This window comes from Eurosta solidaginis, chromosome 5, assembly GCF_040869045.1.
Source record: "Eurosta solidaginis isolate ZX-2024a chromosome 5, ASM4086904v1, whole genome shotgun sequence".
In the NCBI taxonomy this organism is placed as follows: Eukaryota; Metazoa; Arthropoda; class Insecta; order Diptera; family Tephritidae; genus Eurosta; species Eurosta solidaginis.
Genome location: NC_090323.1, coordinates 260,958,060 through 260,976,806, shown reverse-complemented (window position 1 = coordinate 260,976,806; position 18,747 = coordinate 260,958,060). Strand labels below are relative to the sequence as shown.

Genomic DNA, 18,747 nt, shown 5'->3' with positions numbered 1-18,747 from the left:
TTTTGTATCTGGAGGCTCTTGATGTATCTAAGTACCTCTTCATGCTTTTTACTCCATATCACGTAGGGATTAAGAGTCCCACCACCTAGGTGGCATAGTCTCTGCCTAGCTAAAGCGACGCATTCGCAGAGAATGTGAACCGGCGTTTCATCATCCAGCTCACAGAAACGAAAAATTTGGGTATCAGATAGATTTAATATACTTAGGTGATATCGTAGCCCGCACTGTAGTACCCAGTAAGAGTTCTTAGGTCCTCCCTGCTTAGGTTAATGAGTTTGGCTTATACTTTCGTTGCCGGAAGTATAAACAGTTTGGCCTGCCTTTGTCCTGGGCAATCAATCCAGTGACGTCTGAATTGTTTAGTTTCCCAGTTACTTATAGTTTCCCTGGTGTGTGCCTTTGAGAGTCCACAAAATGGCTCTGGACCATAGAATGCTGGTGAAGCACCCTGCTTTGCTAGGTAATCTGCATGTTCATTACCTTCATGCCCCTAATGTCCGGGAACCCATCCCAACAAAACCTTGTTTTTGGCTCCCAGGGCATTAAGGAATTCAGTGCATTCATCCACCAGCTTAGATGGAACTATGTAGGATTGCAAGGCACGCAGTGCCGCCTGGCTGTCCGACTTAATGTAGAGGATCTTCGATGTTGAGCCTCTCCGCAGACATTATCTACCACAGACCTCTATTGCATCAAATTCTGCCTGAAATATGGTGGGGTAACATCCCATTGGTATCGATTTTTTTAAGTTTGGCCTATACATGCCAGCTCCCGTTCTTCTGTCTTCGAATTTCGATCCATCCGTGTACCAGACCTCTGAGTCAGGGTCGTTATAAGGATTCCCTATTTCCCATTGCGTCCTGTCCACAATGGGCACTTCAATGTTCCGTGAGATTCTGAGCTTAGGCGACATTACGTCACGCAGTTGTAATGAGGGATTTCCTATGAATTTTCTTATTACTTTCATATGCCCTATCATATTTCCTTCCTTCAACTCAGAAATATTTGGAAGTCTTAGTGCACCTAGTGTTGCCTCTTTTTCTATCAGAATAGGGAAGGGAGGTATTCCCACTAAAGCACTAAGTGCGTCAGCAAGGGCGGTTCTCATCGCACCCGTTATGCCAACGCAAACTAATCGATGCAGTTTGCTTAATTTAGGCGTTGCCTTTCTTTGCGTGGCCTTCTGCCACCAAACTAGAGAAGCATAGGTGACTATTGGCCTTACGACAGTATTAAATGTCCAATATACCATTTTTGGACAAATTCGCCATGGCCCACTTTTCTAAAACTTTTAGATCATAGACTTAATATCTTTGGTCAAAATCAAAGTACTTGCATTTTTATCTATTAAAAATAATTAAAAAGGAAACTTTCACTAGACGGTAGACGGTTTCATGCTATTAGGAATCTGTGCACCAAATTTCATTAAAATATATATAGCCGTTCTGGCGTAATTGAGCCAGAAAGGCTATGAAAGAGCAACCGTTCATGAAGTGCGTTGAGGTCCATCCTTCCCCTTATCAGTATGCCAAATTTCATCACACATGCAAAGTGCCACATTTATATTATTAAAGAGATATTTACATACATATATACAATTCTTTATTATATTTGTTGCAATATTTTTTATTTCATTTCGTTCAGAAAAAAAAAGAAGAAAAACCTACACCCGAAGTGACCTTAGCTCATCCAAAAGCGAAGGAATGGATTGTTGCCATGGCCAAGGCTAGCTATCAGGATCTGTCCAAACTGGCGAATGAATATCCGGAATTAATAAAACTGAAAGTAAGTCCATAACTACTTGTCCTTATTTATTGTAATGTAATGTATATTATACGCGTGTGAGGGCGTGTGAGGCATGTTTCTTTTGTGACATTTGACAAATGATCTCATTGGTCATAATCACTTGACATTGGTTCAGCTGTCAATAAGCTATGCAAGTCAAAAAATATATTTAAAAAATGCTTTGCGCTAAAGGTGCAATGTCTGGCGCCAGGGCCGCAGAGAGCCGAGCCGGGCCCCTGGGACTGTTCGCGTTTACGGGCGCCCCTAAAAAATAAACTCAATCCAATAAAAAAAATTACATAACATACATAAGTTTTTCAATTCACATTGTCAGTTTTATTTCATATAAAATAAGATTTACTGTAGCACTTACATAAATGAAATGTTAGATTTCATTATTTGATTTTGATTTTTTTTCTAAATATATATGTACATTTTAAGAGCTTGAATCAGCCAAAGAAAACCTTCCGTGTCTGCGAATATGGAAATTACCGATTCAAAACTAATGCTGCCAGCAAGGCTGGACTCCAACGCCAATGTTCCAACGCTTGTCAAGCTATTTTTGCTCATAGTAGAACGTAAAAAATTTTTCACGCGAGACAATAGACTGAAAGAACGCTCCCCTTCAACCACACTGACTGAAAGTTTGGAAAATATTCTTAATGCTATGCAGATGTTAGGAAATAATACTTCCATCTTCAAGTCATGAAATTTGTTCAGAAGTTGAAATGGTGGCAGCGAATCACATCCCAAATTTGCTAAATGGATGGCTTTGAGATGAATGATTTCATCTATTAGATCCGTAAAAATATCGATACCATAAATCGTGCAGAATGCCGCTGCCTTTTCTCTGAGCTCTTCTTCCGTGAGATCCTGATACTTCCACAAAAACCTAAATTTAATCGCAATGTCGTTTACGGCTTCGAAACGTCTTGTCATGTTACCAATCAAGCAGTCCAAAAGAACGTAAACTTTTTTTTGTAGCAACAAAATATGTATGTATCTATGAAATCCTAATTAAAGTACTGTCAATACTGCTTTGCCTTGCCGGGCCCCAGGGAAATTGCCATGGCTGCCACCCCCTATCCGCGCCCCTGGCGCCACTAACAACAGAACATTGAGCCGTCTTTACTCGCTGGCACATAATTTGGGTGGGGTACTGCGACACAACCTGAAATTTAAGATTTGTGTACTGGATATTTATGTACATATATCATGTATGTAATATAGTTGTAGTACCAATTTAATTGTTTATTTACGACATTTCTTATATTACTATTTTCGTTGGCAATTTTTAGTAGGCTTCTACTGGGTGGGAGGAGAAGTTAAATTTTGAGGGACTCTAGTCTACCTCACGTTATTGCTTCATTTATGCGATTGAATTTACCTCCTCAAACCAGAATTTTTAGTTTTAAGTAATTCTAGCCTTCCGTTTCAAATCCACCATATCCTGTTCTATAATAATTTAGTGAACCTATTATAGAGCTACCAAGCATTTTTGAACTTTTCTTTAAGATCCGTAGATCCTCTCAATCTCTTGCGTAAGTCTTTGACAATTTTATTTGATGAGCGATCCACGTGAAATTCACCACAAAATTCAGCTCTACATACCACAATTGTTTGGTATAACCATTGTGAATTCATACACGTGGCGAATGTTTACTAAAAACGTTCACAATAGTAAACAGCCTCGATCACCTGTTCAATCGCTGTTCGATTACTTAAATCATTTGTTTTTCAAACATTTTTGTAAAGACTGGTATATTGCATTATTTACATTTTTTAAAATGTTTGCTTAACTGGCTGCTCAAATTTAATCTATTAACTAGATTTTAGAAACGAATATTAATATGTAGTCTGTTTTTCTGTATACACATTTAAAAGAAAAGCTGAGTTGAAACAGAAATGGGAAAATCATGGCACTTCAAGCAAACAAAAGGAACACAGAATTACCAATAATAGTAAAAATGTGTAATCTATGATAATTATATTTGAATTATATAATTAGTAGCGTTATGATACCGTTACCTTTACTGAATTAGTCCCTAAACAATCCGAAGTGGTATTTCGAAAACATTCCGCAAAAAAATACCCAAATTGAAATTATCCTGAAAACACTCACCAAATATGTTCCCAATATGATCCTGTTATAGTTCCGTATTGATACCAAATCAATCTTCGAAGTTCTCCAAAAGTAAAACCGAAATGATCACGAAATAAATTAAAAATTATAAAGATTTGCGTTGAGCTTCTATAATTTTTCCTACAAATTGGCGAGACATTTTTTATGTCGACTCTGCGGGATAAATTTTCATTGAGAAGCTTTTCATGGCAGAAATACACTCGGAGTGTTTGCCAAATCACTGCCGCGGCGTGATGTGATGGCAGCGTGCTCCGCCCAAGACTCCAAAGGTCCTGGCAAAGCAACATCGAAAATTTAGAAAAAAGTTGTTTCAATTAAAAACAAGTAAGGACCTTTCATGAATGGGGCTGAACAATAATCTTATCCCGTTCGTAATCTCCAAATAATCGAATGTATAAGATAAGAAATATGTATATAGTGAACAGATACACATACCTAAATGATTTTTAAGATAAATATAAAATAAACAAGTAAGGACGGGACTGTCTTCGGCTATGCCGAAGACTTCATACCTTTCATGAATGGGGCTGAAAAATAATCTTATCCCGTTCGTAATCTCCGAATAATCGGATGTATAAGATAAGAAATATCTAGTATTAAAACCCGATTAAATAATGAAACGTTCCGAGTTATGTTTATGTAATTTAATAAAAGTAATTGAATTTGACATTTATGTTTAAAGAAAGAATAGAAAATAGAAATTCATATGCCGATTGTCGTGAGCTTATGCACACTCGCACGTCTGCACTCTTCGAATGTTCACCCGTAACTAACTGTCTTTGACAGCTCGGCCTTTCCTGACATTCGTCCTCCTAGGACGTCTCATCCTCGGTACTTTCGTTTGCTTCATTATAGTCGCCTTCGAGATCTGGACTTAAACGGCACCATGGTTTCATATGGTCGCTGGAGACTACATTACAGTATCTTCGTTGTGTACGTGGTGCGTCGGGTAGATCTTCCACAACGTATCGATCATGAACCAGCTGTTTTGTGACAATATAAGGCCCCTTGAATTTCGGATCGAGTTTGTGTGTGTCACCTGTTGCGGTTGGTACATGGTCAATAACGACCAATTGTCCTTCGTTGTATACTGGTGGACTCTGATGCTTTTGGTCGTATCTTTGCTTCCATTTTTGCCTCTCGTTGCTGATATTCTGTATGGCGTTCTGTAGCTTCTCCTGTTTGTCGTCGTCATCTGACATGGATATTTCGTCGCTTAGTGCTTGTATTAGTCGATTATCGCTGACGCATCGTAAATCGAAATTGAACACAAGTTCGTTGGGACTTATCTTTGTTGTGCTATTGTTTTGCGAGTTAATGCACCACTGGATGTTGGAAAGGGTGCTGTCCCAATCTTTGGTGGTCTTTGTTGAGCATCGAATTGCTGATAATATGGTGCGGTTAACGCGCTCTGCCTGGCCGTTTGCTCGGGGCGTTCGTACAGCTGTTTTGACGTGCTGAATCCCAAAGCGTGTCATAAAGGATTCGAATTCCTTTGATGTAAAGGCAGTTCCTCGGTCAGTGGTAATCCGTAAAGGCTGCCCGAAAATTGCCATAACTTCTTGCAGCATTGATAGGACTGGTGTCGTCTTTGTGTTACGTACCGCTTTCAATATCGTGTATTTGGTGAAACCACAAACTAAAACAATGACGTATTGGTTTCCTCGTTTGCTTTTGGTGAACGGTCCGAGATGATCCATATACATTGCTCGAAATGGAATTGGTAGAACTTCGGTGAGATGCATTTGACTTTCCAGTTTGCCTCCTTTAATCTTATTTAAACAGCATTCGGGACAAGCTGCGATATAAGACTTTACGTATCGCCTCATTTTCCTAAACCAAAAATACTTCTGCAGACGTTGTAATGTTTTCTCGTCTCCAAAGTGGCCAGCGTCGTCATGACAAGATTTGGTGACACGCCACCTGATAGCCTGAGGAATAACTAGTCGTCGCTCATCTTGGACAATTCGATATAATCGACCGTTGTGAATGATGAAGTCATCCCGGAACTGAGATGCTCCATCGCCGTTTGTTTTCAAAGCTGTAACAATTGTTTTCACATGTTCATCCTGCATCTGCATTGTATAAATCCAGTCGTCGCTGTTTTCACTGGTTATAGCTAGAACTCTTTCACCTACAGTCTCCGGCTCAGATGGAGGTAGGGTAGGCGAACGGCTTAAGCAGTCGACGTGCTGCATCTTCGAGCCTTGACGATGCCTACACTCAAATTCATATTCTTGTAGGCGTAGCCACCATCTGGCTATACGTGGTGGTAATTTCGACGTTGCTTTTGTTGTCACGATCGCATTGCAATCCGTAACTACGGTGAACTTCGTGCCTAATAGATACATTCGGAATCTGTCTAGTGTTTCCACTATGGCTAGGACTTCTAATTCATGGCTTGCATAGCGTGACTCTGCATCATTGCACTGACGGCTATAAAACGACACTGGTTTAAGACCATCAGCTTCCTCCTGCAGCAATATGCCTGACAAACCAAGGTGGCTGGCGTCCGTATGCACCTCATGTGATTTACTTGGATCGTACAAGACTAGAACTGGCTTAGACGTGATTGCTTGCTTTAGCTGGTCAAACGCTCTGTCTTGTTCTTCTGACCAAATGAAGACTGCGTCTTTCTTTAACAGCTTTGTTAGTGGTGCTGCGATGTGGCTATGCTTCTCTACAAACTTTCTGAAGAATCCGGTCAGTCCCAGAAACTGACGTACTTCTACGACATTCGATGGTTTGGGAAAATCGCTGATGCATTTCGTCTTGCCATCACCTGGACTTATGCCGGTGTCACCTACATTGTGACCTAGAAATTTGACGGTCTCGCAAAGGAAGTTACATTTGGAAGGTCTGAGTGTGAGACCACATTGACGTATCGCCTCCAAGACTTCTTTTAGCACGATCTTACCTTCGTCCACTGTTGGTGTTGCTATTATCATCTCATCGACGTAGCTGATGACTCGGTCTCGATTACATAATTTTGACGTTACTTTGGTGATCATTTCCTGGAAGTACATTGGGGCATTGACTAATCCGAATGGCATGACATTATATTCGAATAATCCATCATGAGTAAGGAAGGCAGTATATTTCTTGCTGCTTTCATCCATCGGAATCTGGTAATAGCCAGAGGTCAAGTCCAATGTAGTGAAGAATTTCCCTCCAGCTAACTTAAAGAGTTGCTCTTCGACCACAGGCATTGGGAAGTTCTTACGTTCAGTGACGGCGTTCAGTGCCCTGTAATCGATGCACATTCGGCTCTCTCCGCTGGCTTTGCGTACTAAAAGTGCCGATGCAGCGTGTGGTGATGTACTTGGACGGATTATATCGTTGACCAATAAGTTGTTTAAAATTGACGTTAATTCTCGTTGTTGCGATAGTGGAACCTGATATCGTTTTCCGACTATTGGTCCCGACTGTGTCACTTTAATTTCCATAGTGGTAGTGTTACATCTTCCCAACGTTGACACATCTTCCGCAAAGCAATCTTCATACTCATGTAACATGGACTTTATATCGTTACGTTGTGTATCATTCAGCTGATCGTTGATTTTAAACATGTTCGATTTGACTTGTAACTGTAAAGACCCATTGTCGATGACCAGCCGTTTGTTGGCTCCGCACAAAATATCTCGTCCAAGTAGTAGGTCATACCCAAGTGTATTGCCCGGTACTACGTATAAGTTTGCGTGGACATTTTCGTTATTGATCATTAACTTTACGTCGGCCTTTCGTGTAGATTCCACAGTTGAACCTCCGAAACCTTTAAAGCGCTTATATGCAGGGATGCATTGCATCGTTGGTATTACTTGTTCGCTTATTAGTGAGTGGTCGCTGCCTGTATCGACCAATGCGTCGTAAGATTTACCATCAATTGTGACGTGTTGAATTATAGGTGGCACTTGCGAAGGTTTTTTCGACTCCACAATTTCTGCTACGTTTGGCTTGGTGTTTACTCGACATTCCTTGCTGTCATGGCCCACTTTCGAGCACTTAGAACAGCGTTGTTTCTTTTGTGGTTGCGGACATTTACCAGCGATATGTCCATGTTCATTGCAGTTGAAGCACTTCACTGATCTTTGCGATTGTTCAGAGCGTCCACTGCGCATGTTAGTGCTAAACGTTGACGTTGGGTTTGGCTGTATCGAATTTGTTGACTGTACCGTTTGTAAGTTTTCTAGTGACTGTAGCAGCTCATTGCTGGTATTTAGATTCATTGCTAATAGCCTACGTGTTGTTTGTGGATCGCTTATACCATTGATCGTATAAAAGTTTATAGATGCGTCATCTAAATTACCCCGTCTTCCGAGCGTTAACATCTCGTAGTAATATTCAATCAATGTCTCGCCAGATTTTCGCTTGCGTCGGCCAAGTTCCCTGTGAATTTCCGCAGAATTTACTACACACGGAAAATCTTTCAATAGCATACTCACCAAATCAGTCCAAGACTGGAACACCGGTTGAGCATCCAGCCAGCTTTTTGCTACGCCTACGAGCTTTTGTTGTGCCGCAAAAAGTAGCAAATTGTCACTCCATAAGTATGTTCGTTGCAGCTGCTCAGCCTTCGTTACAAATTGTTGTGCAGTGATTAATTTCTTCAACGGGTTAAACTCTGGTAAGATTCCAACAATGTCTTGTATTTTGTACGTGGATGCCTGCTGTGTGGTCGATTGTACATTGGATTCTCGTACTGTTTCTTGGGATGTAACAGGTTCAACGGATGGTCGTGATGCATTTTGCGTTTGCAATGACCTTGTTAATTCCGTGATCATATCCCTCAACTCACTGATTGGTCTTTCCCAAGGTTCTTCCTGATCGATCTCATTGGCATCAATTTCATCAGAATCAAAATGTTGAATTAATGCCGCAACTTTGTGTGCTTTATTGCCTGTCGCTGAAATATTTGCGTTTCGCAATAGTTTATTTATTTGTGCCACGGTTAAAGATTCTATTTTTATTTGCATGGTGACTTTTGCTTCAGTTTTTCCCTTTATTTTACAAGCCGTTGCTTAAGCAATTAACTTTTGCTTCCTTTCGTCGCCGTTGCTTGCCAAAAACTGTCCGTTCTTGTCGCTGTCTGCTTGCCACTCCAGTATTTTTCCACTTCGACCCCAAGCAAGCATGCCAACAACAACTTTCGTTTGTTTTCCCGTTAGGCAGAACAATTCTGCGTAGCGTCTGCTGCCGTTATCCAATTCCTGTAAAGCTAGATCGCTGCGCCGTCTCTGCGTTAGCGTTGATTTGCGCCGTTTAAAACGTTGAGTAGTGTTTATGTGTATGTTCGCTTTACTGCTTCGTTTGCACCCGTAACGTTGATTGTCGTTGGCCTGTACACACGTATACACATGTGACGTTGCTGCCTTGCCGTTAGCAGACTTAATTCGCTGAATTTTGCACTGTCTTTCGCTACAACAATAACGTTGCTGTTTGCTGTGAAAGACTAGCCGTTGCCAGTGCCGTTTGAAATATTTTCCGTTGAGCCAAGTACGTTGCTCCTTTTGTTAAGCTTTTCGTTTTAAGTATTTCGTTTGAGCAGAGAACGTTGCTCTATTTTGGTACATACATCTGTACGCGTTGAGGAGAAACTTCGTTTTTGTACATTCGATAGGTAGACATATATGTATGTACGTATGTCTAAAATATTTTGTAGGCCCGCGCGAATCCTACTTCTGAACTATTAAAACCCGATTAAATAATGAAACGTTCCGAGTTATGTTTATGTAATTTAATAAAAGTAATTGAATTTGACATTTATGTTTAAAGAAAGAATAGAAAATAGAAATTCATATGCCGATTGTCGTGAGCTTATGCACACTCGCACGTCTGCACTCTTCGAATGTTCACCCGTAACTAACTGTCTTTGACACTAGTGAACAGATCTACCTACCTAAACGAATTTTTATCTTATAAAATAAAAAATAGGTAGGTACTTTGTGTGAGGATGCAAAGTTTCAGGTTTTTTGTGGTCTGCGTGTAAAAACTATGACTACGAATCACGGATTTCAATAATATATGACGTAAACGTAACTATTTGATGAAATGTTATGAATTTTGAAGCTTCTAGCCGTATAAAAGGGGCAAAAAAATACAGTTTATATGGTGTATATAATATATGTACCACCGATCTCAATGATTTTTTCAGACAACAATATATACTATACACGTAAGCATTTGGTCAAATTTGAAGCTTCTAGCTGTTAAACGGGGCAGAAATTGTGAAAAGTTTCTTATCTGAACAATCGGTTGTATGAGATATCTAGTATATATACCACCGATCTTTATGATTTTTTCCGACAAAAATATATGCTATATACGTAAGAATTCGTTGAAATTTGAAGCCTCTAGCTCTTAAAATAGGGCAGTAATTACGAAAAGTTTCTTATCTGAACAATCGGTTGTGGGGGATATACATATACTATATATAAGACCGATCTCATCAATTTTTTCAGGCAACAATATGTGCAATATACGAAAGTATATGGTGAAGTTTGAAGCTTCAATCTGTTAAATTGAGTAAGATATTACAAAAATCCTCTTTTTCTGAAAAATCGGTTGTATGGACGATATATGCTATAGTGGTCCGATCCGGCCGGTTCCGACAAATGTCTAATCGGACACCCAAATACACCCGCTCACCAAATTTTATCAAGATATCTCAAAAATTGAGGGACTGGTTTGCATACAAACAGACAGACGGACAGACGGACAGACGTACATGGCTAAATCAACTCAGCTCTTCAACCTGATTATTTCGGTATACTTAATGGTGGGTCTATCTATTTGCCTTTAAGGACTTACAATTTTGGGTTTCGTGACGAAATTAATATACCATTTCATTTTCATGAAAGGTATAAAAATGGCGAAAAACCCCCTTATCTGAACGATCGGTTGTATGGGATATATATTATATATAGCTCCGATCGAAATGATTTTTTCATGAAGTCTTCTATGATATATTAGAATAAATATCACCAAGCTTAACGTTTTTATATTGGAAATTAAGGGAGAAATTGCAAAAAATCTTTCTATCTGAACGATCGGTTGTATGGGATATATACTATATATAGCTCCGATCAAAGTGATTTTTTCAGAAAATCTTCTATGATATATTAAAATGTATATCACCGAGTTTCACGTTTATACTTTCTAAATTAAGGGAGAAATGTCCAAAAATCTTTCTATCTGAACGATCGGTTGTATGGGATATTACTATATATAGCTCCGCTTAAAGTGATTTTTTCAGGATGTCTTCTATGATATATTAGAATATATATCACCAAGTTTCACGTTTATACTTTCTAAATTGCGGCAGGAATGACCAAATTCGTCTTATCTGAACGATCGGTTGTATGGGAGATATATGGTATAGGGGTCCGATCCTACTGGATCCGACAAATGTCTAATACAATACAAAAATACATCCTTGTGCCAAATTTCATTGAGATATCTCAAAATTTGAAGGACTAGTTTGCGTTCAAACAGACAGATGGACGGACAGACGGATCAATTCGGTATACTTAATGGTGAGTCTATCTTCTATATTTCTCAACGTTACAAACATCGGACCAAAGTTAATATACCATTTCATGTTCATGAAAAAAGTTTTTCTAAGCGGAGTGGCCACGCGGCAGTGAATAATCCCGAAATAACCTGGAATTGTCCTGAAAATAATTCTGAATTGATTTCGGAAAAGTCCCGAAACAATCCGGAAACAACACCGAAATAGTTTTGGTATTATTGTTAATAGTCCGGAAACAATCACGAACCAATCCCAAATTAGTACCAAAAACGTGAAAAGTTTTTCTAAGCGGAGTGGCCCCTCGTCAGTGCTTTGGAACACATTTCGAGTGTATTTCCTTACGTATGATGCAGCCACCTAGTATGACATCCGTAATAATCTCATTTTGAATAAAAGGATGCTCTTAACACTTCATCAAACACATGCAAAAATACAAGGGAATATATTGCGTATATGTAACACCCTGTTGACACTAATTTATTTCTTCGTGTGCCTACTTGGAAATGCATAAAAATGATTTATACCCATTTCCGCTCCATTGAAAAACCCAAATGATTCGAAGAATTGCAAGCGCCGCATAATTCGCATATTTCATTGCAACAAACCAGAGCTTATTAATTGCAGATTTTTTTTCATTGCATTTATAAATTGCAAGCGTCAAGTTCATTGCATACTTTGAGAGAACACGCGCACACACACACTCATACTTATACATGAATGCATTTCAATTATGGTCTCTTCTTGTAGGCTACGCATATTATTTCCGGGAACAAGAGATTTGTAGCCCAATTAGTTAATTCCACACAAAAATCTCCACATGAACTTATGCTCCAGCAGCAGGCTTATTCATTATGAATGATTTTACAAGGGGGAGGGTGCAGCGTGTAACCACAAGCAGGCAGGCAGGCAAGTAAGGCAATATTTCCCCCAAAGTGTCATAAATCTTTTGCTCAAACAGATCCCTCGAAAATTATGCCGCGCTATGTTGTTATGTGTGGCATGTTGCTGGGTGATGTTGGCAGTAATAATTTTGTTGGTTGGTAGTGTTGCCGTTGGTGTCGTTGCCGCATAAAAAAATGAATTATGCGTCTCTTTATCGGTGTGAAATGCAACCAAAAAAAATAATAATGAAATAAAGCGTAAAGATGAATATTAGAAAAGTTGGGGAAATCTTGTAATTGGGAGACAATATTTTGTAAGGAAATGGGCGTCGTGGAGCAACTCCTACATTTTATGTACCATTTTTTACGAGATAATTGATAATAGAAATAGTGGCATATTTTATCATTAGAACATGTATTTAATTTTTTTTTTGGTATTAGGTATGTATACACAAACACACATATGTAAATATTTGTAAACAATAAATAAAAATAGATGTTTTTTTTTTGAAATTGATTTTTATTAGTTTAGTAGCTGTGTTAAATTTTTAATTGGATATTGCTCTTCGCATAATAAAGTCGGTCTGGATAAATTTTATATTAATTAATCTGATATTTGTATTTTTCCTTGGTTTCTTTCCAATTAAGAAGAAATTATAAACATATTCACATTATTAACTTGTATCCGCCTTCCGTCTATTTTTCTCACTTTTCTCACTTTTTATTGGATTGTCTGATCCTTAGTATGTATGCTACGAGTAAGTTTAAGAACTCACTACCTCGGGAATCCGGTACTAGTTGAGTTTCCACAGGAGCGATTGGTTTGACCTCCAAAACTCTCGAGCTGCTTCTTTTCGTTTATCTGGTTTTATTTGCACGCGAGTTATCGAGTTTTGGTCTTATATATGGAGGAAATAATTATTTTTAGTTATTTTACCTCCATGGGAAATCGTGACTTTGGCCACGAAATTCATTGTGGTCAATTTATATAAAGCCAGACTCATAATTTTGTTCAACCAAGTTTTATATTCTACTTTTTTTCTCAAATATGTTCTGAGTATTGCTCTTTGAACAATCTAGAATCAAAAATATTTCTTCCAGTGCCACCTATCGGAATATGTATCCTTTATAGAAGGTGATGCAATGTTGCATGTCAATACTTCGCCCTGAATTCCTAGGATCAAGACGGACAAAAAATATTTACTTATTTTTCATCAGATATGGCACATTGGAAAAGTATAGACTTACCCTTTATATTGAAGCTGAAGATATTCGCAGACGGCCGTCGTGGTGTGGTGGTAGCGTGTTCCGCCTACCACAATGAAGGTTCTGAGTACAAGTAACGGGCAGAGCAAGTCCGCCATGAACAGCTTTTCAGTGAAAATTGATCTGCCTTGCAGTTGCTATGCGGAGTCGGGATAAAGCATGTAGGTCCAGTCCAGCCAGAGAGAGAAATTAAAAAATAGCACGACGCAGTTTGCAATAGAATCTTGGCCTAACTCTACTCAGAGGTAAATCGCGCCAAGTAAATATTTAATTTTTTAAAGATACTCGCGTTGATCACAAAAAGTTTTCCAAAAATTGGAATAGATATCGTTTTGTGTCCATGCACGTATGTTTTTCTCGCCGGAATCGGAATGTTTAGAAAATTTTATGGGACACCAATTTTGAGACGTGTCATGCATAGATTTTAATATCTAGTAAATGATTAAGCTCAACTGTAATTTTAGATCACCCTGTATTACATTTCCATCACGTTCTAGGCCATGTTTAAAATTCCAAGTCTGCTCAAATTTTCTAAATATCTCATCAGAACCCCACTTAGAGGAATCTTGGAACTCTATATTGCATTGTAATCGAATTCGGAAGTAGCGTCTAAACTTTAAGTTTTCTGAATATATGAATAAATGCTCCTAGTAGTGTTTTAAAAGTTTTAAGTGTTTAGTGTGATGAGGATTTGCACAAAAACCGTTGCATTCATGACCCGGCTGGAAAAACTTTTCCATTATTTAGCGTAACCGAGTCCTGAATTATGCTTCAAATGTAAGGTATAAAGCCAAATATCGAGGGTAAAAACCGATCGCAAGATTTCGCAAATATGCTTTGAAAATAAACGGGCAAGCAGGACATCAGCGATCCCATGAAGGACTAAAACGTTTCATTATTCGCGTTGATGACTAACTTAAAAGAAATACATAAAAACTAAACGTGAATTGCTTTTCATAGGAAATCGAACCTGGCTTGTTTGCGTTGCAAGTGACGAAATTTAAGCAACGGCAATTTTTCTTTCTCTTTGACCATAGTCTTGGGTGGCTCAACCCGCACTTCTAGGATGGTTGAACGGTTACAAACTTATCCCAATTGCCTTCCTTGCATATTTTTATTCGGTGCACATTACATATGTATATTCCGTATAACAGCCGCGTTTTTTTTTTTACACGTAAACGTCTATACGCTTAAATTTTATATGGACTGCTAAGCGACAAACTTTAAATGCACCTCTGATATTGCTGCGCATAAAATTTGTCCTACTAAATTTCAATACGCATTATACTCAGATTTAACTGAAATATGTGTCTTTGTTTCACCCTCTACACTAATTCTATGTATTCTATGTGTGTCCACAATTCATGCAACTGATTTAGCTATATATATATATACCCTATCGCCATCAGAGGGTTGTGTCTCCGCTTTTCGGTACACCCTGTGGCTGTAGTTAGTTATTTAACCACTGCCGCTAGATGGGTCTCCTAAGCATTATCTAAGCGAGGATAGGCGTTTTTTTTCACGCGCAAACGTAAAAGTATAAGCGTGTATAAAAAAACACGGCTAATATCATGAGATAAAAACATGCTTTTTGTTTTTCAGCGGTTTCAAAGAAAATAATATTTGTTCTATTCTGTTTATTGAAATACAAAGCATTCACCAATGTTGTCTATTTGTATGATTGCCCTAATTGCTTCTCAATTTATGAAAACGTGTTATTTGAAGCAATTTTTAATTCTTGGTATTTCTCTAATTAGAGCAATACGTTTGCACATGATGTTATACGAAATATACAACTGTGCAAAGAATAAAATATGCAAGGAAGGCAATTGGGATAAGTTTATAACAACTAAGGCAGGAAGTGGCTATATATGGTGGCTTTATATGGGAAATTTAGTTATATAATTTACGATTAGGAGTTAAGTACGTAAATGAAGACAATATCGTTATATGTAAACTAGGTCTTAATTGATTTGAATAAGTATAAAATATGGCTTTGGCTATTATGGTTTGTGGCCACAGATTTGACAGTTGATATCGATTGTTAGCGATTCCGTTTGATTATCCGCCTCTGTAGCATTTTACTGGGACATCTATATGTATTCAGTCGCAGTTGAGGTAACATGTTTATAGCCTACTGCGACAGGGATTCATCAAACAAGATAGCTTGAATAGCCGCCTAGGTAGCAGTTGGTTGCGACTTCTACTTATACTTAGTCGCTTTATATTATCGCTGCAAATTGAATGGTAATCGCGAAAAATGATTCAAGCGCCGATTTCCGAAAACAATGACTTCAACCAGCATAATAATTCCACCGATATTTATTTGTTTGTGATAAAATATTTTGATCTATTTAATAAGTTGGGAAAAATTTAAACAATGTGACATCAGGCCGGACAAGGCGACAGCTGTTTCGATTATACCTTGTAAATCTCTTCGAAGACTTTTCTCCCGGGAGTGAACTGTTACAAACACATTTAGCCACTTCCTGCCTCAGTTGTTCTAAACTTATCCCAATTGCCTTCCTTGCATATTTTATTTTTTGCACAGTTGTATATTTCGTATAACACCATGTGCAAACGTATTGCTCTAATTAGAGAAATACCAAGAATTAAAAATTGCTTGAAATAACACATTTTCATAAATTGAGAAGAAATTAGGGCAATCATACAAATAGACGACATTGGTGAGTGCTTTGTATTTCAATAAATAGAACAGAACAAATATTAGTTTCTTTGAAACCGCTGAAAAACAAAAAGCATGTTTTTATCTCATGATATTATACGAAATATACATATGTACTGTGCAAAGAATAAGTGAAGTTTGTAACCGTTCAACCATCCTAGAAGTGCGGGTTCGAGTCCCACTCCCGGGAGAAAAGGCTTTGAATAGATTTACAATGCATAGACGAAACACTGTCCGTGCTGATGTCACGTTGTTTAAATGTTTCCCAAATTATTAAATAAATTAAAATACAAAATATTTTCTTACATCTAGGGTAAATATTGCCAGGTTATCTTAATTTCATGATTTCAAGTCACGATTTGAACATTTAAAATTACCTTGGATGTTAAATTTCGTCACTCGCAATGCAAACAAGCCAGGTTCGATTTCCCATGAAAAGCAATTCACTTTTAGTTTTTAAAACTAGCACAATATAAGCGTATTTGCTGGACTGGAAAGACTATCTTCATTATTTCTGTTAGGTTAGTCATCAAAGCAAATAACGAAACGTTTTAGTCCTTCATGGGACCGCTGATGTCTTCCTTGTCCGTTTATATTCAAAGCATATTTGGGAGATCTTGCGATCGATTTTTGCCCTCGAGCTTTAGCTTTATACCTTACATTTGAAGCATAATTCAGGACTCGGTTACGCAATATAATGGAAAAGTCTTTCCAGCCGGGTCATGAATCCAACGGTTTTTGTGCAAATCCTCGTCACACTAAACACTTAAAACTTTTAAAACACTACTAGGAGCATGGATTCATATATTTAGAAAACTTGAAATTTAGACCCTACTTCAAAAGTGTGCCAAAATTCCTCTAAGTGAGGTTCTGATCGAGATATTTAGAAAATTTGAGCAGACTTGGAATTTGAAACATGGCCTATAACGTGATGGAAATGTAATACAGGGTGATCTAAAATCGCAGTTGAGCTTAATCATTTACTAGATAATAAAATCTATGAATGGCACGTCTCAAAATTGATGTCCCCAACTAAAATTTTCTGAATATTCCGCTTCCGGCAGGAAAAACATACATACATGGACACAAAACGATATCTATTCCAATTTTTGGAAAACTTTTTGTGATCAACGCGAGTATCTTTAAAAAATTAAATATTTACTTGGCGCGATTTACCTCTGAGTATAGTTACGCCAAGATTCTCAAATTGGCGGGACTAGACCTACATGCTTTATCCCGACTCCGAACGGGAACTGCAAGGCAGATCAATTTTCACTGAAAAGCTTTTCATGGAGGACTTGCTCTGCCCGTTACTTGTACCCAGAATAACGTTGTTTAAATTTTTCCCAAATTATTAAATAAATTATAAATTAAAAATTGCATCAAATAAAAGTTTTCATACATTTGTTAGCAATGAGGGCAGTCCACGCTTAATTCATACAAATATTTTGATCTGTTCCATAAAAAAATTAGAGCTATGATTGTGCTTACGATTGCTGTTATTGTTAATAGTCATTGCGACCGAGACGCAGATGATTCCACAGTAAGTCAGTCACGCCCTTTTCCTCCAAGCTGGCGCTGCGATTTACTGTGATCATTCAGCCGCTGTGAAAATCACAGGCTCAGTTCTTATAGCGGGGGCAAATGCTCTTAGTTAAACAACAAAATCAAATATATTTTTCATCTCGAAGACCTCCCAATAAACAATCAAAATCATCCTTAACCCTAAGACTATGACTATTTGCAAAGCAGCTGTAACATTCACAGCTGCTTTGCGCAGAGGCGATATCGTAACCAATGAGGTTCTAACGAGGTGCGATTATTGCTAGTTGCTAGTTGAAAGGGTTTGTGAAGCTGGTGCGGGCAGCCTCTTCAGTATTACTTCGATCTGGATACTGCACAAGGGCTGAAATATTACCCATCCAAACTGAATCCTAACAAATTCGATGTATGTCCTCAATTTAGCTAGTTTTAAAAAGAAGTTTGCGCTTCAGCAACATGCTAATTTTTGATACAACAACAAACACCACAACTTTTCCGTATTTGCAAAAACTTTCTAAATTTCGTTGTCACATTTCAACACTAACTTCTTACAGTGCAGTTCAATATGTCGCGTCATCATGTTCCCACAAAAAAATTAATTTCAACTGCTATGTTCGATTCATCCAAAATAATTTTTACTTAAACAACAATTTTTTGTTACAGAAATAAACTTATAATATTAAAACTCATACTCAATAAGAGTTTGCACAATCAAGCTGTATGAGAAAGCAAAATATTCACTAAATTTCACCTTCAATCGAATTTCTTACACCAATGCCATACAAGTCGAAAATTTTGTAGGCGTAACTTTTTGTCGTCGTGTATCCATTTTGAAGGCGTGTAAATATTCCCTAAAATAAATTAAAAAAAACAGCAGTACCAACAATTAATTAAAATGGGTCAGTCTGCGTTGTAG

At 38.0% G+C, this 18,747-nt stretch overlaps 1 protein-coding gene and 1 non-coding gene across 3 annotated transcripts in view; both read left to right on the top strand.

The window, feature by feature from the left end:
- sowah (sosondowah) overlaps nucleotides 1-18,747 on the top strand; it is a 210,801-nt gene that overhangs the window by 84,688 nt on the left and 107,366 nt on the right. For both annotated transcript variants that reach the window (XM_067790112.1, XM_067790113.1), the window contains exon 3: nucleotides 1,645-1,785. In XM_067790112.1, the coding sequence (XP_067646213.1) occupies nucleotides 1,645-1,785 (141 nt within the window). The remainder of the gene's footprint in view (nucleotides 1-1,644; nucleotides 1,786-18,747) is intronic.
- Nucleotides 18,058-18,124, top strand: LOC137234074 (U4 spliceosomal RNA). Its single transcript, XR_010947677.1, has one exon. It is a non-coding gene; the product is annotated as a U4 spliceosomal RNA (small nuclear RNA).